We start from the raw sequence: 20,185 nt of genomic DNA, 5'->3' as shown, positions 1-20,185 counted from the left end.
CGATGCCCCCAGGACCCACAAACAATGTCGGAAAAAATACAACGACCTGACCAGGATTGTCAGGGTGAGTACCCTTTCCAGTCTCCTCCTCATTCTTGCATGTACACCTGACATGATGGGCAAAGGGAGCTGAAAGGCCTAATGGCCAGCCCTCAGCCAGCAGCTTTGGGACAGTCATGAGCATCAATTGCCCATTCTGCACTCTACACTCTGGCCAAGCTATTCCACCATGGGAGGCAGTGCACAGTACATCAGGGCTACACTCTAGCCAATCTATTCCACCATGGGAGGCAGTGCACAGTACATCAGGGCTACACTCTGGCCAAGCTATTCCACCATGGGAGGCAGTGCACACTACATCAGGGCTACACTCCGTACTTACAGCCCGTCCTTTCTCTTGCAGGCTAAACTTGCCAATAATCGCCAGGCCCGTGCCAGGACCAGGGGAGGCCGCGGCAGAAGCTCACTCCCCTGGAGGAGCGCGTGAGTGGGCTCATGGGAGCCCGGCTGATCGTGCCCACAGCATGCGGAGTAGCCGACCCTCCACTGCCCGGCAATGGTAAGGACCTCGCCTTTTGGCCCTCTCGCGTCGCACTTGCGCATCCGAGCTACCTCCTTTGCCACTGTCCCACCAATGCGCTGAATGCCACCAGTCCTGACTCCCTCGCTGACGCCGTCTCCTCACTCTGAAGCTACTCTTGTGCATTCCTGCTTTCAGCTGGTGACGACCAGGTCCCTGAAGCTGCCAGTGACAGCCCCTCCGAGCAGGAGGAGGAGGAGGAGGAGCAAGAGCAAGCCGGACCATCAGGGGAACACTCAGGTCCCGCAGGAGAGGACGAAATGATTGACACGTCCTCACTGGACGAGTGCCTGGACCAACTGTCGCAGGGGATTGCAGCTGCTGGGACCAGTGGCGTCCAGCCACCCAGGAGCCCTGCGCGTGGCCCGCAGCCTTCCCCCCAAAGGGGGGAAGGATCAGAGGGGAGTGCAGTTGATCGGGACACTCGCCGCCACCAACGTGGCAAGGTTCCCCTAGTTCGGTCCCCTGCTCCCGAGCGGGAGAGTCCCGACTCCAGTCCGGACACCTTCACCTCGGAGGAGGCGCGGAAGCTGGACAAGATGGCCGAGGATTCGGACCGGCGCCACACAGAGCTCATGCGCGTGGTGGGGCGCATGCCTGAGGCCATCGAGTCGCTGGCGACCAGTGTGCGCGAGTTCGGGGCATCAACTGCCGCGAGTGGCCGCATGCTCACTGATGCCGTCAAGTCCCTGGCGGGTGTGATGCGGGCGCACACCAGGACAACAGGGGCACTCACTGCTGTCACACGCGCTGTCTCAGGCAGGCATCGCCAGGGCACCCGCCGCGCTGCAGCATCCCAGCGAGCCGCCCCTCGGCTGATTGGTGCGGATCCTGCAGTGCGGGCCCGGCCGAGTGCCAGCGCGCCACAACACCAGCCAGCGCATCCCAGACGCCAGCTTGCCCACATTGCGCCGTCCGTCGCCGCCACTCCCCCACTGGGGCGTCAAGGGCAAGCGGCTGGAGCTGATGGTGGCCAGGCTCAGGTGCGCCACTCAGCAGCCGGCCCCTCGAGGCCCAAAGGCCGTGTAGGCTGCCCCCCAAGGGCATCTGGCGGAAGGACATCTGAGCCTCAGGCGCCTTCCCCCAGCCTCGCAGCAGCCACTGGGCAGAGCTTGCGAAGGAGCAGCAGGCCGGGCAGGGGAGGCAAAAGGCTGGACAAGGTCTCGCCCTCGCGGGCCACTCAGTAGAGGGTGTGGCCAGCTTTCGTTTTATATGGCGGTGGCCATCTTTCTTTTGCCCATGGTTGTTTGGTTCGTGGGCTTATTTTTTGCGTTAAGGCCGAGGTTGAGGCCAGGTTTGTACAAACGTGGAGTTACTCCTCCCCAGTTTGTGGGAGTGAGTCGTTTGTTGGGCTTTTTGTGGGGCCCGTTGATTGTTTTTGGGGATTCATGTGGGAAGGGGTTTTCATTTTTGTGTAATAAATAATTATCTTTATTCATAGAGTCTCCATGGTTGTTCTTGTTAGTGTTTGTTGGCTTCGCCGGCTGAGGGCTTGCGGAGCGGCTGCATTCATCTTCCCTCATGGCCACAAGGCATTCCCTGACAGGGGGCTTAGAAGTAACGTGTAATAAGGTGGCGTCGCGCGGCCCTTGGCCCTGGTCGCTCCCTCCTGGGAACGTACTCCTGCTCCTCCTCCTCCTCCTCCTGCTCCTCCTGCTCCTCCTCCTGAGGTGGTGGTCCAACGTCAGGTGGCAGTGCCTGAGTCCTGCGGATAGCCAGGTTGTGTAGCATGCAGCAAACTACCACAAATTGGGAGACCCGGTCCGGCGAATACTGCAGAGATCCTCCGGAGTGATCAAGGCAGCGGAACCGCTGCTTGAGGACCCCAATAGTTTGCTCGATGATGTTGCGGGTGGTTTGATGGCTCTCGTTGTATGCCTCTTCAGCAGCGGTCCTGGGCGCGTGGAGCGGGGTCATGAGCCAGGTACACAAAGGATAGCCTTTGTCCCCGAGTAGCCATCCTCTTGGGGGAGGCTGTGCCTCGAACATGTCATGCACAGTACTCTGCCGCAGGATAAACGCACCGTGGCTGCTGCCTGGAAAGCTGGCATTGACAGCCATGATGCGCTGCTTGTGGTCACACACCAGCTGCACATTCAGAGAATGGTAGCCCTTCCTGTTGCGATACTGCTCGCCATGCTCCAGAGGGGCCCGCAAAGCCACATGCGTACAGTCAATGGCGCCCTGCACCAAGGGGAAGGCCGCGAGTCTTGCAAATCCCAATGCGCGCTGATGCTGGCTCTCCAGGGCCATGGGGAAGGAGATGAATTGGCGTCTCCTTCTGAACAGTGCTTCGGTCACCTGGCGGATGCAGCGATGCGCGCCGTACTGGGAGATGTTAGCTATGTCCCCAGCAGCGGATTGGAAGGAGCCGGTGGCATAGAAGTTCAATGCCACCGTCACCTTCACTTCCACCGACAGAGACGTCCTGCACCTGAGCTTTGGACGCAGATCTCTGCGAAGCAGGTGGCAGATCTCTGCAACCACCTCCTTTCGGAATCGGAGCCTTCTAACACATCGCGCGCCAGTCATGTTGAGGCAGGAGCGCTGCTGGCGGTATAGCCTGACTGGGTAAGGCCTACGTGGCCGACGCCTGTTGCCCCCTCTGCCTCTAGCCAGGGCTGCCCCTCTCACAATGCGTCTGCGAGCCCTACGGACATGGCGCTGCAGCTCCGCGTTGGCACCCCATGCAACCCCCATCAAATCCTGGCAAACAGTCAAATTTCCAAAAGGCCACTTGCAGCGCTCTGGCCTGAGTCCAAAAATACCTGAGCTGTTGCTGCTTGAAACCAGTTAGCTATCCTCCTTGTTGTGTGTCCAGAAATGCGTTGCACAAGAGTGTTTGCTGCAAAATGGCTGGCCTTTATACTGGAGGGTACGTCCCCTTTAATTTGCGCCCCCCGGGGCCCGCGCTGGCTGTGTTGCGTTCCTTTTTTCAAATGCTCCGGCCGCCAGCCGCTCAATGGGGCGGTCCGACTGAAGTTTGGAATCGGGGCGGCCAAAGGGCGTTGCACGAGGATGTGACGTCATTTTCTGCGCGCGCATCCGGGCGGGCGCTAAACTTTGCGCCGGCGCTAACGGCCAACTTAATTTGGGGCGAGGCGCAAACTGCGCTGCGCCCGGGCGCAACACGCATAGCGCCCGACATTCACTTTTCTTTAGGCGCTAACTGTTGGCGCAACCAACTGAATTTCTAGGCCTTAAGGTTTTGCTGGAGTCACGGTATCAAAGGTGGAGGTGAGGAAGTAGTTGAGCAAATTGACAGGCGCAGAGCTATTGTGGTGAATGGAGGGCTAAAGGCTAGACAGTTGGGAGTTTGATAGCGCAGTTATAAGCAGTGTGGGGTTTTCTCCGAGGAGGCACAGAAGGAAGTGGCCATTGCTTGCGAATAAACAAACATCCTGGTGGTGGTGATCAGAGAGGGCTTGTGATTATTGATCCAGTGGCAGAGTCCCAAGGGGACAGTGGTGGGTGGGGTGATCCCTTTAGCTTTAAGGAATATATCTAACTCCTTCTTGAATATATTTAATGAATTGGCCTCAACTGCCTTTGTGGTAGAGAATTCCACAGGTTCACCACTCTCTGGGTGAAGAAATTCCTCCTCATCTCTGTCCTAAATGGCTTACCCCTTATCTTTAGACTGTGACCCCTGGTTCTGGACTCCCCGCCATCAGGAACATCCTTCCTGCATCTCGTCTGTCTAGTCCTGTTAGAATTTTATAAGTTTCAATAAGATCCCCTCTCATTCTTCTAAACTCCAGTGAATATAAGCCCAATCGACCCAATCTCTCCTCATACGTCATTCCTGCCATCCCAGGTATCAGTCTGGTGAATCTTCGCTGCACTCCCTCCATGGCAAGAATATCCTTCCTCAGATAAGGCGACCAAAACTGCACATAATACTCAAGGTGTGGTCTCACCAAGGCCCTGTACAACTGCAGCAAGACATCCTTGCTCCTGTACTCGAATCCTCTCGCTATGAAGGCCAACATACCATTTGCCTCCATAACTGCCTGCTGCACCTGCATGCTTACCTTCAGCGACTGGTGCACAAGAACACCCAGGTCTCTTTGCACTTCCCCTTCTCCCAATCTATTGCCGTTCAGATAATAATCTGCCTTCCTGTTTTTGCCACCAAAGTGGATAACTTCACATTTATCCACATTATACTGCATCTGCCATGCATCTGCCCAATCACCCAACCTGTCCAAATCATACTGGAGTTTCTCGGCATCCTCCTCACAGCATACATGCCCACCCAGCGTTGTGTCATCTGCAAACTTGGAGATATTACATCTAGTCCCCTCGTATAGATCATTAATATATATTGTGAATAGCTGGGGTCCTAGCACCGATCCCTGCAGTACCCCACTAGTCACTGTCTGCCACTCGGAAAAAGAACCGTTTATTCCAACTCTTTGCTTCCTGTCTGCCAACCAGTTCTCTATCCAAGTCAGTACCTTACCCCCAATCCCATGTGCTTTAACTTTACACGCTAATCTCTTATGCGGGACCTTATCGAAAGCCTTCTGAAAGTCCAAATACACCACATCCACTGGTTCTCCCTTATCTATTCTACCAGTTACATCCTCAAAAAATTCCAGTAGATTAGTCAAGCACGATTTACCTTTTGTTGATCCATGTTGACTTTGTCCGATCCTATCACTGTTTTCCAAGTGCTCTGCTATTACATCTTTTATAATGGACTCTAGCATTTTCCCCACTACCGATGTCAGGCTTACCGGTCTATAATTCCCCGTTTTCTCTCTACCACCTTTTTTAAATAGTGGGGTTACATTAGCTATCCTCCAATCCATGGGAACTGTGCCAGAGTGATGGTTGCTTATGTGTAACTGTAGACAGCAGGGGTGACATCCGTGGCACTACTGTCCAGTTTGTGCTTAAAAATGGGGCAGTAATGGAACCAAAGTTAAGTGGCGGTAATGTCGCGCCAACTTGCCGCTCCATTGACATCTGTCCGATTTGTGGGCAGACCTGCAACCTGGGAACCAGAACTCCCATCAGAAACAGGCGGGAGCCTCATAGATATATGCAAATAGAGACCAAGTGGCACAAATGAGAATACAACACCACTTTAGCTTTCTGCCCAGCTAACTATCATTGGTTGTTGCTCCTGCTTATCAGTACATGTCAGAGGCAGCTCGTTCCACTGATCTTTAAAGGGACCCCCAGCTGTGGGATGAAGCTTTTGAAGACACTTTTCTGGCAGCTGCCTGTGGGTTTTGCACCAAAGCGCATCCGAACGTTAAGCAGTTGCTGCTGTAGGTTCTGCACACGCTGCTCAATGCTGCTTCCTTTTGATCCCAACACTAAATTCACTTCCCCTTTAAGCTGCTGCTGCTGCAGGCCCTTCACATGGCCATCCTGCCCACTTTCCTACCTCCAGATCAGTCATCTGCCTATTGAGGATGGTGCAGCTCACTGATCACACTATAATCAGAATCCAGCAGGAAAATTGATCGGGTCCCATGCGGATTCCTTTGGGCAGCTGTCCAATTAATGCACACGGTGAAAATCGCCCCCGAGTGTTAGAAGACTATTTGGCGGCATGGAGCTTGAAGCTGAGCCAGATCCTGTCCTCAACCAACATCCACACAAACGCACTTTACTGAAGGACCAGTGGCAGCAATCAGGAGTGAGAACCTGGCTACTCTACTGTTTTCTTCCTAATTCAGGAGCACTGAGGCTAATTGTACAACTGCTGAGACCAATAAACTCAGCACAGGTCAGGGTTTCAATTGGAGGGGCCTTCCTGAAAAATATGGCCGAGCTACTGAACAAAATCAAAATATATTAAAACAAAAAAAAAACCTAAATGAAGTAGGGTTAAAGATTAGAAAGAACAGAGAAGAACACTTGAATCCATTTTAATTATAATATTGATTTGGGTTTTAAAATGTCATAGAGTCATAGAGTCATAGAGTTTTACAGCACAGAAAGAGGCCCTTCGGCCCATCGTGTCTGCGCCGCCCATCCATCCCTGTCCAGTCTAATCCCATTTTCCAGCATTTGGTCCATAGCCTTGTATGCATTGGCATTCCAAGTGCTCATCCAAATGCTTCTTGAATGTTGTGAGGGATCCTGCCTCTACCACCCTTTTGGGCATTGAGTTCCACATTCCAACCACCCTCTGGGTGAAAAAGTTCCTCCTCAAATCCCCTCTAAATCTCCTGCCCCTTACCCTGAATCTATGCCCCCTTGTTATTGACCCCCCTACTAAGGGGAAAAGTTCCTCTTTGTCTACCCTATCTATGCCCCTCATCATTTTGTATACCTCAATCAGGTCCCCCCTCAGCCTTCTTTGCTCCAAGGAAAACAACCCCAGCCTGTTTAGTCTTTCTTCATAGCTGAGGCGCTCCATCCCAGGTAACATCCTGGTGAATCTTCTCTGCACCCTCTCCAAAGCAATCACATCCTTCCTATAGTGAGGCGACCAGAACTGCACACAGTACTCCAGCTGTGGCCTCACCAGCGTTTTGTACAGCTCCATCATAGCCTCCCTGCTCTTATATTCTATGCCTCGGCTAATGAAGGCAAGTATCCCATATGCCTTTTTAACCACCTTATCTACCTGTTCCGCTGCCTTCAGGGATCTATGTACATGTACACCAAGGTCCCTCTGACCCTCTGTACTTCCTAGGGTCCTACCACTCATTGTGTATTCCCTTGCCTTATTTGTCCGTCCAAAATGCATCACCTCGCACATTTCAGGGTTAAATTCCATTTGCCACTTTTCCGCCCATCTGACCAACCCGTTTATATCGTCCTGTAGCCTGAGGCTTTCCTCCTCGCAATTGACCACCCCACCAATTTTCGTGTCATCTGCGGGGTCCTCGCAGGGTTAACATGGTAATTGGCGCCAGAGTTTTCCCACAAGCCTGCTGGAACCAGAGCTATCCTTCCAATTCACCTGACATAGAAAACCATTCCCTTAGCCTCGAATTTACTGTTGACGTTAACGGCTTCACTAAAATAGCAGACAGTGGATATCATAAGAACATGTAAAACATTTGGCCGCTAAAATTGGCAGCAGGAAATTTCTAAGCTCGTAAACTCTGTTATTTTGATTTGAAATTGTGTTAATAGCAGTAACAATGGATGACAACTTTTGTCATCAAATTTGACTGAGCAGTGACATGGGCAAAGGAGAAGGGGGAATTTGTCAGACTGCCATTCTGAACATAAGCAGCCGAATGCACGGCAAAATTTCATAAAGAATTCTTATTGGTAAAATCCCTCACCATTAAAGGGAGACTGTCTTAACCAGAAACCTATACGTATTATTCTGGGTAGGAACAGAGTTAAAAAGCAAACGCCAGTTATATGATGCGTTTCATTTTACATTTATGTAACGACCAACTAATGAACTACAGCATGAGTCAGAGAACTGTCCACTTTTTCCAAGCCTTCCTGGAATCTTGTAAAGCTGTAGTATACCACCCATACAACATGCTTTACGTATTACAATTTGGGCTCCCATTTCATTTCCTGTTCTTACTTGCCTCATTCAGAAAATCCTTCAACTAATCTTCCAATTCTGACGAACTGGGTTATTCACTTCTTCTTGCATGCCAGAAGAATTCTGTGAATCTGCCTCCCACTTCTGTAGATCATCCACTGCCACCACACAGTGCTCTCGCAGGTACCAACCAGAGCTGATGGTTTGCAGAAGAGTTTTGGGACCCCCGCAAGGAAACTTGCCTCTTGCAAGCAAATAGCGAAAGTAACGAGGAAAAATTCGGTTGATTTGCGCTAACGGGGCGCCAAGCAACTAGTGCCTGGGCGCGGCACCGCTAACGCCTCCTGCAAAATTCAGCAGGAGGTTAGCGGCGGCGGTAACCATTAGCGCTCCGTGGCACTGTGCCACTGGCGATGATGTCATCGCCGTGCGCAGCGCTCCACTCGCGCCCTGGCTGCGATCTTCGGTAGTGCCTCCCGACTTACCGCCGGACACAATGTCCAGCAGGGTCAGGGGGGCCTACCTGCGGCCGGGGCAACGCAAATTAAAGGGAAGGTGCCGGGCGGCAATTTTTGTTGCTGGCCGCCTGCCAGCATCTGCTCGCTTTGCCATCCCCGGCCTTCTATGCAGCCCCCCCACCCCTACCGTGGACTGCCGGCTGCGCTCTGTGAGCCCGGCACTTCTCTTGAGTGCCAGGCTCTTTTGCCAGCACTCCGACCCCTGGTGGCCCAGCTGGGCCCCAGGTCGCGCTGCACTAGGCCCCTCCCCTTTAATAAGGGGAGGAAGGCCTGCAGTACCTCGGCGTGATCTGCTGCATCACGTGGCGCTGCGGCACATAGCGCCATGATATTTACTCGCAGTGCCCCAAGAGTGAGGCAGAACAGTTCCAGTAGCTAAAAGTAGCGCCCCGGTAAAGTTAGCACCCCAAAAGGATGCAACCCAATTTTTCCCCCTAAAGGTGTTAAAGATGATTAAAGGAGTTGATAATGCAGATAGAGACAAACGACATCTTCTGGTGGGGGAGTCCAGACTGAGGGGGCATAACCTTAAAATTAATGCTCGGCCCTTCAGGGGTGATGTCAGGAAGCACCACTTCACACAAAGGGTAGTAGAAATCTGGAACTCTCTCCCCTAAAAAGCTGTTGAGGCTAGGTCAATTGAAAATTTCAAAACTGAGATTGATTTATTTCTGTTAGGTAAGGGTATTAAGCATTACAGAACCAAAACGGGTAGATGGAGTTAAGATACAGATCAGCCATGATCTAATTGAATGGCGGAACAGGTGCAAGGGGCTGAATGGCCTACTCCAATATTCCTAAAGATTTGCATTTTTATAGTACCTCATCACATATCTCACCACTTCACATAACGAATTAGTTTGAAGCACAATCACTATTGGTGTGCAGCCAAGCATGGTTGCTATTTTGCATACATAAAGATCCTACAACCAGTAATGAGGTGAATGACTGGTCAATCTGTTCCATCCTGGGGTTATCCGAGTGTCACTCTGTCAGCTATCTTCTGCCTGGTGATGCTCGGCACTGTTCAACATTGCAGAAGGTAACAAGGTTCTGGAAGAAAAGGCAGCTAGAATTGTTGTGTCTGTGTGTTGATAGAGACACTGAAGACAGGAGTTGGTTTCATAGGTGTTTACTAAACAAAGTCTGGAGGGGAACTAACGGATACAATACAATATACAGGCTTATATAGCCCGAGTGGCCATTACCGGCATTACACTACACATGGGGCTCTTAAAGGCACATACACTACAATTCCTCCCCTTTTAGCCAACCAGTACATAATATTTTAAGTAATTATTAATTACATGTTACAAGAAAAATAATATACACATTGCTGCAGTTAATTAATTATAAGTCAGTCTCTCTGGAGGCTTCCTGACTCGGTCCGGATAACGCCTCGGTGGTGTAGTAGTTTCTGGTGGTGTAGTAGGTTCTTTTGGCAAGGCTGATTCGGCTTGAATGCCAGTGTCGGGTTCATCGGGTTCCAGTATCACCGGATCGGAGGTAGATATGGGTATCTCTACTTCATCGTTAGGCGTATAGAGTTGTGGTGTAGGTTGTCCCTTTTCGGATGACTCTATGATTTGGTTAGCATGGTGCCTTATTATGCTTTCTCCGATGTCCACGGTATACATCAGCGGTCCTAGTCGTGTGCAGATAGTTCCAGGCTGCCATTTCTCAGTACGGTAGTCCCGGGCCAAAACTTGTTGACCTATCTGGAAGGTTCTAGTTGGCATTTCACTCATACCTTGAAATTGCCGGTTCTCCACGTCCCTTCTGATGTTGGGCTTGATCAAATCCAGCCGGCATCTTAGGCTTCTATTGAAGAACATCATGGCGGGAGTTTGGTTTGTAACCATATGTGTTGCATTCCTGTATGCGAACAGGAAGTTATCCACCTTGTGCTGAAGTTTTATGTCTTCATTACCCATGGCCTTTATGGCCTTCTTGAAGGTCTGGACAAACCTTTCAGCCAATCCATTCGTGGCGGGATGGTATGGGGCGGACGTGTAGTGCTTAACCCCATTGTTTTTTAAGAACTTCCAGAATTCTTCAGACACAAATTGCGGTCCATTATCAGAACATATCTGTTCCGGCAGCCCATTCCTGGCAAATATGGTCCTTAATACTGTGATGGTTTTTTCCGTGGTGGTGGAGGACATCTTTATTACCTCTGGCCACTTGGAGTGTGCATCAACCGCGATTAAGAACATTGAGTCCATAAATGGACCAGCAAAGTCGATGTGTACCCTTTGCCAGGGAGATGAGGGCCACTCCCATGGATGTAGAGGGGCTTGTGGTGGAGCGTTTTGGACCTTCTGGCATCCTAGGCAGCTCTTGGTCATTTCTTCGATGTCTCCATCGATACCTGGCCACCATACAAACGCCCTGGCTAGGTTCTTCATTTTCACTCCACCTAGATGCCCCTTGTGAAGCTCCTTTAGAACTTTATCCTGGAGTTTGGGTGGAATCACCACTCTGGATCCACACATCAAGGTTCCTCGGCACACTGACAGCTGTTCTCTTCTTTGCGAGAATGCTGGCAACAGTGGTTCGCCATGTGCTGGCCATCCCTTCACCGTTAAGTCGTAGACTCGTGAGAGAGTCGGGTCATTTCTCGTTTCCTTTTCAATGGCAGAATTTGTTACTGGTAGACATTCGACTATGGTAGAGTGGAAAAGCTCCACTGGGTCTACTGTAGGTGCCTCTTCTACCGTTGGCAACGGTAGGCGCGATAAACCGCCAGCATTCCCATGCTGTTTTGATCCTTTGTATTCTATGTTATATTGGTGTGCCCCTAGAAAAAGGGACCACCTCTGTAGCCTTTGCGCTGTCATAATGGGAACACCCTTTTTAGGGTTGAATATGGAGATGAGGGGTTGATGGTCAGTCAACAAGGTAAATTTTTGTCCGTGTAGGTAATGGTTGAATTTCTTCACTCCCCATACCAGGCTGAGTGCTTCCCTGTCGATTTGGGCATAGTTACGCTCAGCTGAGTTCAATGAGCGTGACGCAAAAGTTATCGGCCGTTCCGAGCCATCAGGGAATTTATGCGATAATACTGCTCCTATGCCGTAAGGGGATGCATCGCACGCTAGTCTGATTGGCAGTGATGGGTTGTAATGAGCCAAAACTTCTTTGGACGTGATTAAGTCTTTGCATTTATGGAAGGCATGTTTACAGTCTTCGCTCCATTTCCAAATTACTCCTGTTTGTAGCAGTTCATTAAGAGGGTGTAGAAGAGTTGATAAGTTCGGTAAAAATTTATGATAGTAATTTATTAATCCCAGGAACGACCTTAATTGTGAAACATTTTCAGGTGCTGGGGCTTTTATGACCGCTTCAATTTTTTCAGGTGACTTATGCAACCCTTCCTTATTAATTATGTGGCCACAATATGATATTTGATTTTGGAAAAATTCGCACTTGGGGCGATTTGCTCATAGGCCCCGTTCTCTCAGCCTAGTGAGCACCTGCTCCAAATTGGCAAGGTGCTAGTTGTCGTTTTCTCCTGTTACAAGGATGTCGTCTAGGTAGCATTGAGTCCCCGGAATCCCTTGAAGGACTTCCTCCATAGCTCTTTGCCAGATAGCTGGAGCGGATGCTACTCCGAAAACCAGTCGATTGTACTGGTACAGACCTTTGTGTGTATTTATCGTGAGATATTTTTTAGAGGCCTCTTCAACCTCCATCTGTAGATATGCCTGTGCCAAGTCAATTTTGGTGAAACGTTTCCCTCCGGATAGTGAGGCGAAAATATCTTCTATCCTCGGAAGAGGATACTGTACCGTGTGAAGGACCGGGTTTACCGTCACCTTGAAGTCTCCACAGATGCGAATTTTTCTCTGTTCTTCAGATTTATCATTATTCAATGCTTTCTTCATGACTGGAACGATGGGTGTTGCCCACTCGCTCCAATCTATTTTGGATAATACGCCTGCATTTTCCAAATTCTCCAGCTCTGCCTCGACTGCTGGACGAATTGCGTATGGCACCGGTCTTGCTTTAAAAAACTTGGGAATTGCTGCATCTTCCACTTTTATTGAGGCGGTGATGCCTTTCAAGGTTCCTAGTTTCTCTTGAAACACTTCTTTGGCATTGGCCAAGATGTCTTTTAATCGTTCAGGTATGACGTCATCATCATTTTTTTTCTTACTGGTCACCGTCAGTGCCTGAATGGAGTGCCAGTCTAAACGTATTTTCCTGATCCATTCATGTCCCAACAGCGGTGGGCCACCATCTTGTAGAATGTATAAATACAACTTTTGTATTTCCTTGCCGTTGTATACAACAGGCACCCTTATTTTTCCTTTGGGGTATACTTTCTGCCCCGTATATGTTTTCAAGATAATGGATGTGTCTTTTAAAGGTATATGCGGAAATAGCCGCTCGTAATCCCGTCGATTTATGACGGTCAGAGCTGATCCTGTATCTAGCTCCATTTTAACTGGGGACCCTGCTATCGTGAGGGTAACCCAAATGGTCTGGTAATCATCTTTGGCAAGTACATTATGTAATTTGAGACAGCTTAGTCTCTTGTTTTCGGAGTCGCTATCGCTCTTCTGGTCTTCGGAGCTACTGTCCGTCATCATTTGTACCTTTCTGTACTTTTCTTTATTGATTTTTTTTTTCCTGTCTGTGGATTTATTTTGTCCAGATCGGCATACCCGTGCAATGTGTCCAATCTTTCCGCATTGCCTGCATGCTTTGTCCTTGAACCAGCAGTCCCTCTGGTCATGGGTGGATCTGCCGCAGCGATAACATCTCTCGAAACCCTGTGTCATTTCATGGGTGCCGAAGTCCTGTGTCTTTTGTTGTATCTCTGCAGCTCCTCTTGCGGCTGCTTCGTATGATACAGCCATACTGAAAGCCTTGTCCAGTGTTAAATCTTTTTCAGAAAGCAGCCTTTTCTGTGTTCCTTCACTTAAGAGACCGCAGACGAATTTGTCTCGAAGATAATCTGCTAGTCCTGCCCCGAATTGGCAGTGTTTTGATAGCTTTCTTAATTCGGTGAGGTAATCAGCGTTACTTTCATTCTTGTGTTGATTTCTCTTGAAGAATTTGAATCGTTCCGCTGTCAGCAGCGGTGTTGGGTTTAAGTGCTCCTGTAGGGTATCAACAATTTCTTTAAAATTCTTGTCCTTTGGTATGGCTGGAGTGATTAAATTTCGTAACAGCCCGTATGTCTTTGTGCCCATTAGATTTAGCAGTACTGAAGCTTCTTTTTTATCTTCTATTCCATTTGCGGTGCAATATACCTCCACTCTTTCCACATATGTGGTCCAATCCTCTATCTCGTTATCAAAAGCATCAATATTACCAGACTTAGGCATCTTAGAAAAGATATGGTGCTTCCCGCGCTTTTCTTTCTTTTCTGCAGAAAAGATATGGCGCTTCCCGCGCTTTCCCGCCGCTGCTGCCGATGACAACGCTGTTTCCCGCGGTTTCCGTTCTTTTTATTTATTTATTTATTTACAGTTGGAGACTCGTTCCCGCCGGACTTTCTCTCTAGGTCTGAACGCCGACCTGCTTGCAGCGCCGGCTGTCTCCTGAGTGCTCCCTCCCCGTCTGTTACTGCTTGCCTCCGCTTTCGCTGCTTGGCCCAGCTGTAGAGCCAGCCGCTGGAGCCCCAGCCTGACGCCCAGGAAGGATTAGCGCAGTACCTGCCACCAGCTTGGCCAGCTGGTGAAACCACAGCTTCTTTCACTTTCTTGATTCTTCTGGACGCCAGAGGAATCGATGTCCTTGAGGTGCTGCCGAATTGCAGGTAAGTCCGTTTCCACTTCGTCGCCACTGTTGTGTCTGTGTGTTGATAGAGACACTGAAGACAGGAGTTGGTTTCATAGGTGTTTACTAAACAAAGTCTGGAGGGGAACTAACGGATACAATACAATATACAGGCTTATATAGCCCGAGTGGCCATTACCGGCATTACAGTACACATGGGGCTCTTAAAGGCACATACACTACAATTATGGCAGAGGGGACCAGCTTAGACAAAGATGCAGTCTGCAGGTCACCATGGTTGTATGGGATTCTTTGATCAAGGAAGTAGATAGCTATGTGTGCCAGAAAGCCAAGGCCTAAGGAATGGCGAGCTGTCGACCCGGAGCTAGAATATTACATATCAAGAAAAGATTATACGGGTCACTGAAGGCACTGTGGTGATAGTCCACATAGGGGTTAAAGACATAGTGGAAAATGATATTGTCCAGTGGGCCACAATTGTACAACTGAGGTGGAGGCCGGAATTCGGGCAAATCACAATTCTGCCAGGCCCCATAAAATTCTGGGTTAACTGTGCAGTAATGTGAGTTACAGTACACAGATTAAAATTCTCAAGAAACGGAAACTCCACAAGTTCAGCCTGAACTTTTCAGAAAGAAGCAAGTCAGTCACTCAATTGGCACCAAAAAATATAAGTGTTTCCAAGGCTCTTAATGATCTCGGAATCATCTTCCACTGCATAGTCTCCACGTGGTAATCTGCAAGAGCAAAGTCAGACTCTCAAAGACACACTGGGTGGGATTAGTAATCAGCAAAAGTGTCAGTCAGGTCAAGTTTCATAATTTCTGTTTTCAATGCTAAAATGAGCAGTTGTATTAGGTTTTGAAATTGCTTGTACCCTACCTGACAATTTGTGTGACAATTTGCAAGATGAGGCACATCAAGCTGGATTGTCTTCTGGACAGATGCTGGTTGGTTTTACCATGACGACTCACAGTGCAATCTCTCTACTGCTGAGTGGCAGTAATCGGACTTGTGACATCAGCGGTAAGATCATCCTGAGAAATGTTTAACTTTGATTTTGCGATTGATTGTCGTGTTCAAACCCAGTTGAAATCTCATCACAAGGAGGAGATTTACTCTAGCAATTAGTTTTGTCTGATAACACTCCTGTGAAGCACCTTGTGATGTTTTACTACGTTAAAGGCGCTATATAAATGCACGTTGTTGTTGCTTTATGTGATGTGAGTAATGTGCACAAAGCAGAAATGGTTACCAATGTAGCAGGGATAACGGCAGCTGTTGGGTTTACCCGCCAGCAATAATACCCGCGATAAAAAGGGGAAAACCAAGCACCTATGAGACTAGTCTGATTCTCCCCTGAGCATTAATAATACCTCTCCAGCACTGGAGAGAGGGAGGAGGAATAAGAAACCTGGTTATAGCCCATTTGTCCCATTACTGTTAAGTTACTGCTGGCAGTCACACCAGTCCAAACTAACAGTCAGTAGTAATGTCATGATGTTTTACAAGTATCTAAAGGGAAAATATCCTGACATTGGAACAGGGAGCACTTAACCAGCACCACCGCACAGCAGCTATACAAACCGAATTGCTGGTTCAATCTTTACAATGACATCACTAAAAATACATGAAGAGTAAAAAATCAATGAAAATCCACTTAAGTTATCACTTCTCTCTGACAAATTCAGGCTGAACTGGGGGAGTTTTGGTTTCCTGAGAATAATAAACCATGTACAGTACTGTAAATCATGCTACTGAACAGTGGACCCACACACTTACTTTAAGCTTCCTTTTTGTAAAATTGCTTTGAGATTTTAGCATTGTCCATCACACTCACCCTGGGGTCCGGTAGCAGCAAAGGCTCTGGGCCTACCTCACTCACCCATTTGACGAGAGCTGTGTGGAGACCAGGAGCCTCAATAGAAAGATAAATGGGGTAGAGAGAATCAGGCCAAAAAAATATAAATCCTACACTGATTGGATAAGGTTTATTAATATTTGCTCTCTGAAACTATTTATAACATTTACTTAAGCATTTCTCTGGGGCGCCCCTGACGGTTTGCTGGATACTAAAGCGCACAAACCAGAAAAGTATCAGGTTTGATCCCAGCTCAGTGCTGAATTTGTTGGTCTGAGTTAGGGACAGGGATCGGGTCTACCGTTGACTTCACTTTCCCCAGGCTAGGGAGGGAAAAGTAAGCCAGAGTTCCTGTTCCTGTTTGGGTCGATTAGCTGCAAACACTCAAGCCTAGGCTCACACATGGGGGTAGATAGAGTTTGCGCTAGTTTGTGGTTGTATTATCAGTGAAATCGGCCGAACCAGCCCAAAAGATGGGGGGAAATTCAAACATAAGTTACGTCAGGCGTAAATCGAGTTTCCGCGATCTTTAACGCTGGTTTAAAAATGATTTCGCCTGAAGCCGGCCGTGCCCACAAAACTGTCTACGCCCCCAGATCGAAATAATGAGGATGGCGAGTTTCTGCTGACTGCACCCGTTTGTGACCGCTCAAGGGCGCTCTTCAAATTGAGCTTGTTTTTTTAGGCACACAGGCACTAGTAGGCACGCTTAAAAGTTTTCACATATTAAAAAATATTTCATTTACTAAGAAGCTGACTTGTGTATACTAATAATAAATGGTTCTGTATAGCTTTTTAAGTCATTTTCAGTGATTTAAAATCAGGTTACTCACAGGTGGAGGATTACACACTCTTATTAAAAATGCTTATTTTTTGTGATTTTCAGCTGTATTAATAAAACTACACCAGGTTACCACTCTTAAATACATCAAGGAATATTTTTTAATGCAAAAGATAAACGATTCCGCTCTATTACGCTGACTGATGGGCTGGTTCATGGAAGACTTTACGTTTGTGATTGTGCAAATGAGTTTGGGTGGAAACTTGAACCACAACTTCACTCCGGGAAAACAGCGAAATATCAAGTGCAATTTGCGCCTAGTTTCCTGCTTGCGCCCAAAGCGGAAACTCTACCCCGTGACGTTGAGGCTCCAGAGATCTGCCAGTGCCCCCAGAACTGTAGCCGATGCGTCAGGAGCGGTGGGAGAAAAATAACAAAAAACCTCATTCAAATATCACAGACTTTCGGAACCTGTCAGGACCATATTCCCCGAACTGCCATTCCGCCCGTTGCTATATGACAATTTAAGCACATTGTCAACTCATGCTTACAAGCATGTACAGGGTGATTTACATTGGGTTCAGTTTAAATCATTGTTTTTGGAGGCTTAAGCAATGCTTTTTGCATCATGGTTGGCTTAAATCAAGGGCAAAATAGGACCCATTTGGGATGCATGCCAATTTGAATCTGGAAGTTCAGGACTGACCGGCATCTCTGCATATTATTGTAGCAACCATATAGTTTTTTTCTTCTATCCAGCTTGTATTATATAACTGTTAATGGGAAGTAGCTGCACTGTATTTAATCATTTCTTTCCTTATGACTGGTCACCATTTTCTGCTGGCTAAACCATAGACCATTAAATCTTGTAAATCTCCAATATTTGAAAAAAAAGGATTCATTTTTTACAGTCAAAATCTTTTTTTTTTAGCCATTATTTCACCTCATTAAAAGAGATTCCAGTAAGAACATTCCATGGGCAATTAATGTTTTGCTATTGAACACTGCAATGTGATCATTAACTTTTTTCTTATTTTGAGTACAGTTGAGGGAGGATTAATGTACCACCCTGATTTTCATTAACCACTCATTCTATAGCTTATTACACTGATTCATTCTGCAGTTACCAGGCATGTTGCCAGGAACATTCAGTTACCAGGGAAGGAGAGCTTTAATGTTCTTTTAAAAAGTGAACACGGGCAGCTGAGGTGCCGTGTACGGAATGTAGAACACGTGATGCAAGGTGTGGCAGTGTGTCCTGTAATGGGGCTTACGCTGTATCACATTGACGTAAGCAATGTCCATGTTGCAAGGATGTTTACATTGTTTTCAATTCTATATTATCTGCTGTGTAAATAGTTGTAGACAGCTGTTAAATATTTGAAATGTTTCATATTTCAATCTGGTATTTTTCCTCATTGGTAAATCACATATTGAAAGGGGTGAAATCCTGAATACTCAAAGCCATCACTACTGGGGGTTACCATTAACCAGAAACTTAACTGGACTAACCACATAAATACTGTGGCAACAAGAGCAGGTCAGAGGCTGGGTATTCTGCGGCGAGTGTCTCACCTTCTGACTCCCCAAAGCCTTTCCACCATCTACAAGGCACAAGTCAGGAGTGTGATGGAATACTCTCCACTTGCCTGGATGAGTGCAGCTCCAACAACATTCAAGAAGCTCGACACCATCCAGGACAAAGCAGCCCGCTCGATTGGCACCCCATCCACCACCTTAAACATTCACTCCCTCCACCACCGGCGTACCGTGGCTGCAGTGTGTACCATCTACAGGGTGCACTGCAGCAACTCGCCAAGGCTTCTTCAGCACCTCCCAAACCCACAACCTCTTCCACCTAGAAGGACCAGGGCAGCAGGCGCACGGGAACACCATCACCTCCAAGTTCTCCTCCAAGTCACACACCATCCTGACTTAGAAGTATATCGCCGTTCCTTCATCGTCACTGGGTCAAAATACTGGAACTCCCTCCCTAACAGCACTATGGGAGTACCTTCACCGCACGGACTGCAGCGGTTCAAGGCGCGGCTCACCACCACCTTCTCAAGGGCAATTAGGGATGGGCAATAAATACTGGCATTGCCAGCGACACCCTGATCCCATAAACGAATAAAAAAAAAATTTAAATGGTAGGCAGCTGTTAAAGTGGCCGGTCTAGCATGCGACTGCTCTGACATCGGCAGGTCTAGAGTAAGATAGCTCTTACATTGGCAGGTCTAGCATAAGATAGCTCTTACATTGGCAGGTCTAGAGTAAGATAGCTCTTACATTGGCAAGTCTAGAGTAAGATAGCTCTTACATTGGCAGGTCTAGAGTAAGATAGCTCTTACATTGGCAGGTGTAGCATAAGATAGCTCTTACATTGGCAGGTCTAGCATGAGATAGCTCTTACATTGGCAGGTCTAGAGTAAGATAGCTCTTACATTGGCAGGTCTAGAGTAAGATAGCTCTTACATTGGCAAGTCTAGAGTAAGATACCTCTTACATTGGCAGGTCTAGAGTAAGATAGCTCTTACATTGGCAAGTCTAGAGTAAGATAGCTCTTACATTGGCAGGTCTAGAGTAAGATAGCTCTTACATTGGCAGGTCTAGAGTAAGATAGCTCTTACATTGGCAGGTCTAGAGTAAGATAGCTCTTACATTGGCAAGTCTAGCGTAAGATAGCTCTTACTTTGGCAAGTCTAGCGTAAGATAGCTCTTACATTGGCAGGTCTAGAGTAAGGTAGCTCTTACATTGGCAGGTCTAGAGTAAGATAGCTCTTACATTGGCAAGTCTAGAGTAAGATAGCTCTTACATTGGCAGGTCTAGAGTAAGATAGCTCTTACATTGGCAGGTCTAGAGTAAGATAGCTCTTACATTGGCAGGTCTAGAGTAAGATAGCTCTTACATTGGCAGGTCTGGAGTAAGATAGCTCTTACATTGGCAGGTCTAGAGTAAGATAGCTCTTACATTGGCAGATCTGGAGTAAGATAGCTCTTACATTGGCAGTTCTAGATAAGACAGCTCTTACATTGGCAGGTCTAGAGTAAGATAACTCTTACAGTTGCCGATCTGGGGCAGGAAAACTCTAATAGTGCCAGGTGTAGTTTGAGACTACTCATATAGTAGCAGGTCTAGGGTAATGTAGCTCTAATGGTAACAGGTCTGCAATAAAACAGCTCTAATAGGAATAGGTTTATGATAATACAGACT

General features: G+C 47.9%; 1 protein-coding gene across 1 annotated transcript; it reads left to right on the top strand.

Moving 5' to 3' along the window:
* The first annotated feature begins 495 nt into the window (after window positions 1–495).
* On the top strand, window positions 496–6,007 carry LOC147112854 (uncharacterized). The gene is made up of 3 exons (XM_085998229.1): window positions 496–559; window positions 719–1,320; window positions 5,933–6,007. Exons 1-3 carry the CDS (start codon window positions 496–498, stop codon window positions 6,005–6,007), a joined length of 741 nt encoding a protein of 246 aa, XP_085854355.1.
* Window positions 6,008–20,185: the final 14,178 nt, after the last annotated feature.

Source organism: Somniosus microcephalus, chromosome 9, assembly GCF_052327205.1.
Source record: "Somniosus microcephalus isolate GS21.2 chromosome 9, FLI_Smic_1.0, whole genome shotgun sequence".
Taxonomy (NCBI): domain Eukaryota; kingdom Metazoa; phylum Chordata; class Chondrichthyes; order Squaliformes; family Somniosidae; genus Somniosus; species Somniosus microcephalus.
This window is presented reverse-complemented; position numbering and strand designations above follow the sequence as displayed.

What these genes read in the sequence shown, in the direction of transcription:
- LOC147112854 (XM_085998229.1), top strand. Translation starts at nt 496, where the DNA reads ATGGGAGCCCGGCTGATCGTGCCCACAGCATGCGGAGTAGCCGACCCT. An exon ending in CCCTCCACTGCCCGGCAATG is followed by an intron (nt 560 to 718) that starts GTAAGGACCTCG and finishes TCCTGCTTTCAG; the next exon opens with CTGGTGACGACCAGGTCCCT. An exon ending in CAACAGGGGCACTCACTGCT is followed by an intron (nt 1,321 to 5,932) that starts GTCACACGCGCT and finishes TTCCCCTTTAAG; the next exon opens with CTGCTGCTGCTGCAGGCCCT.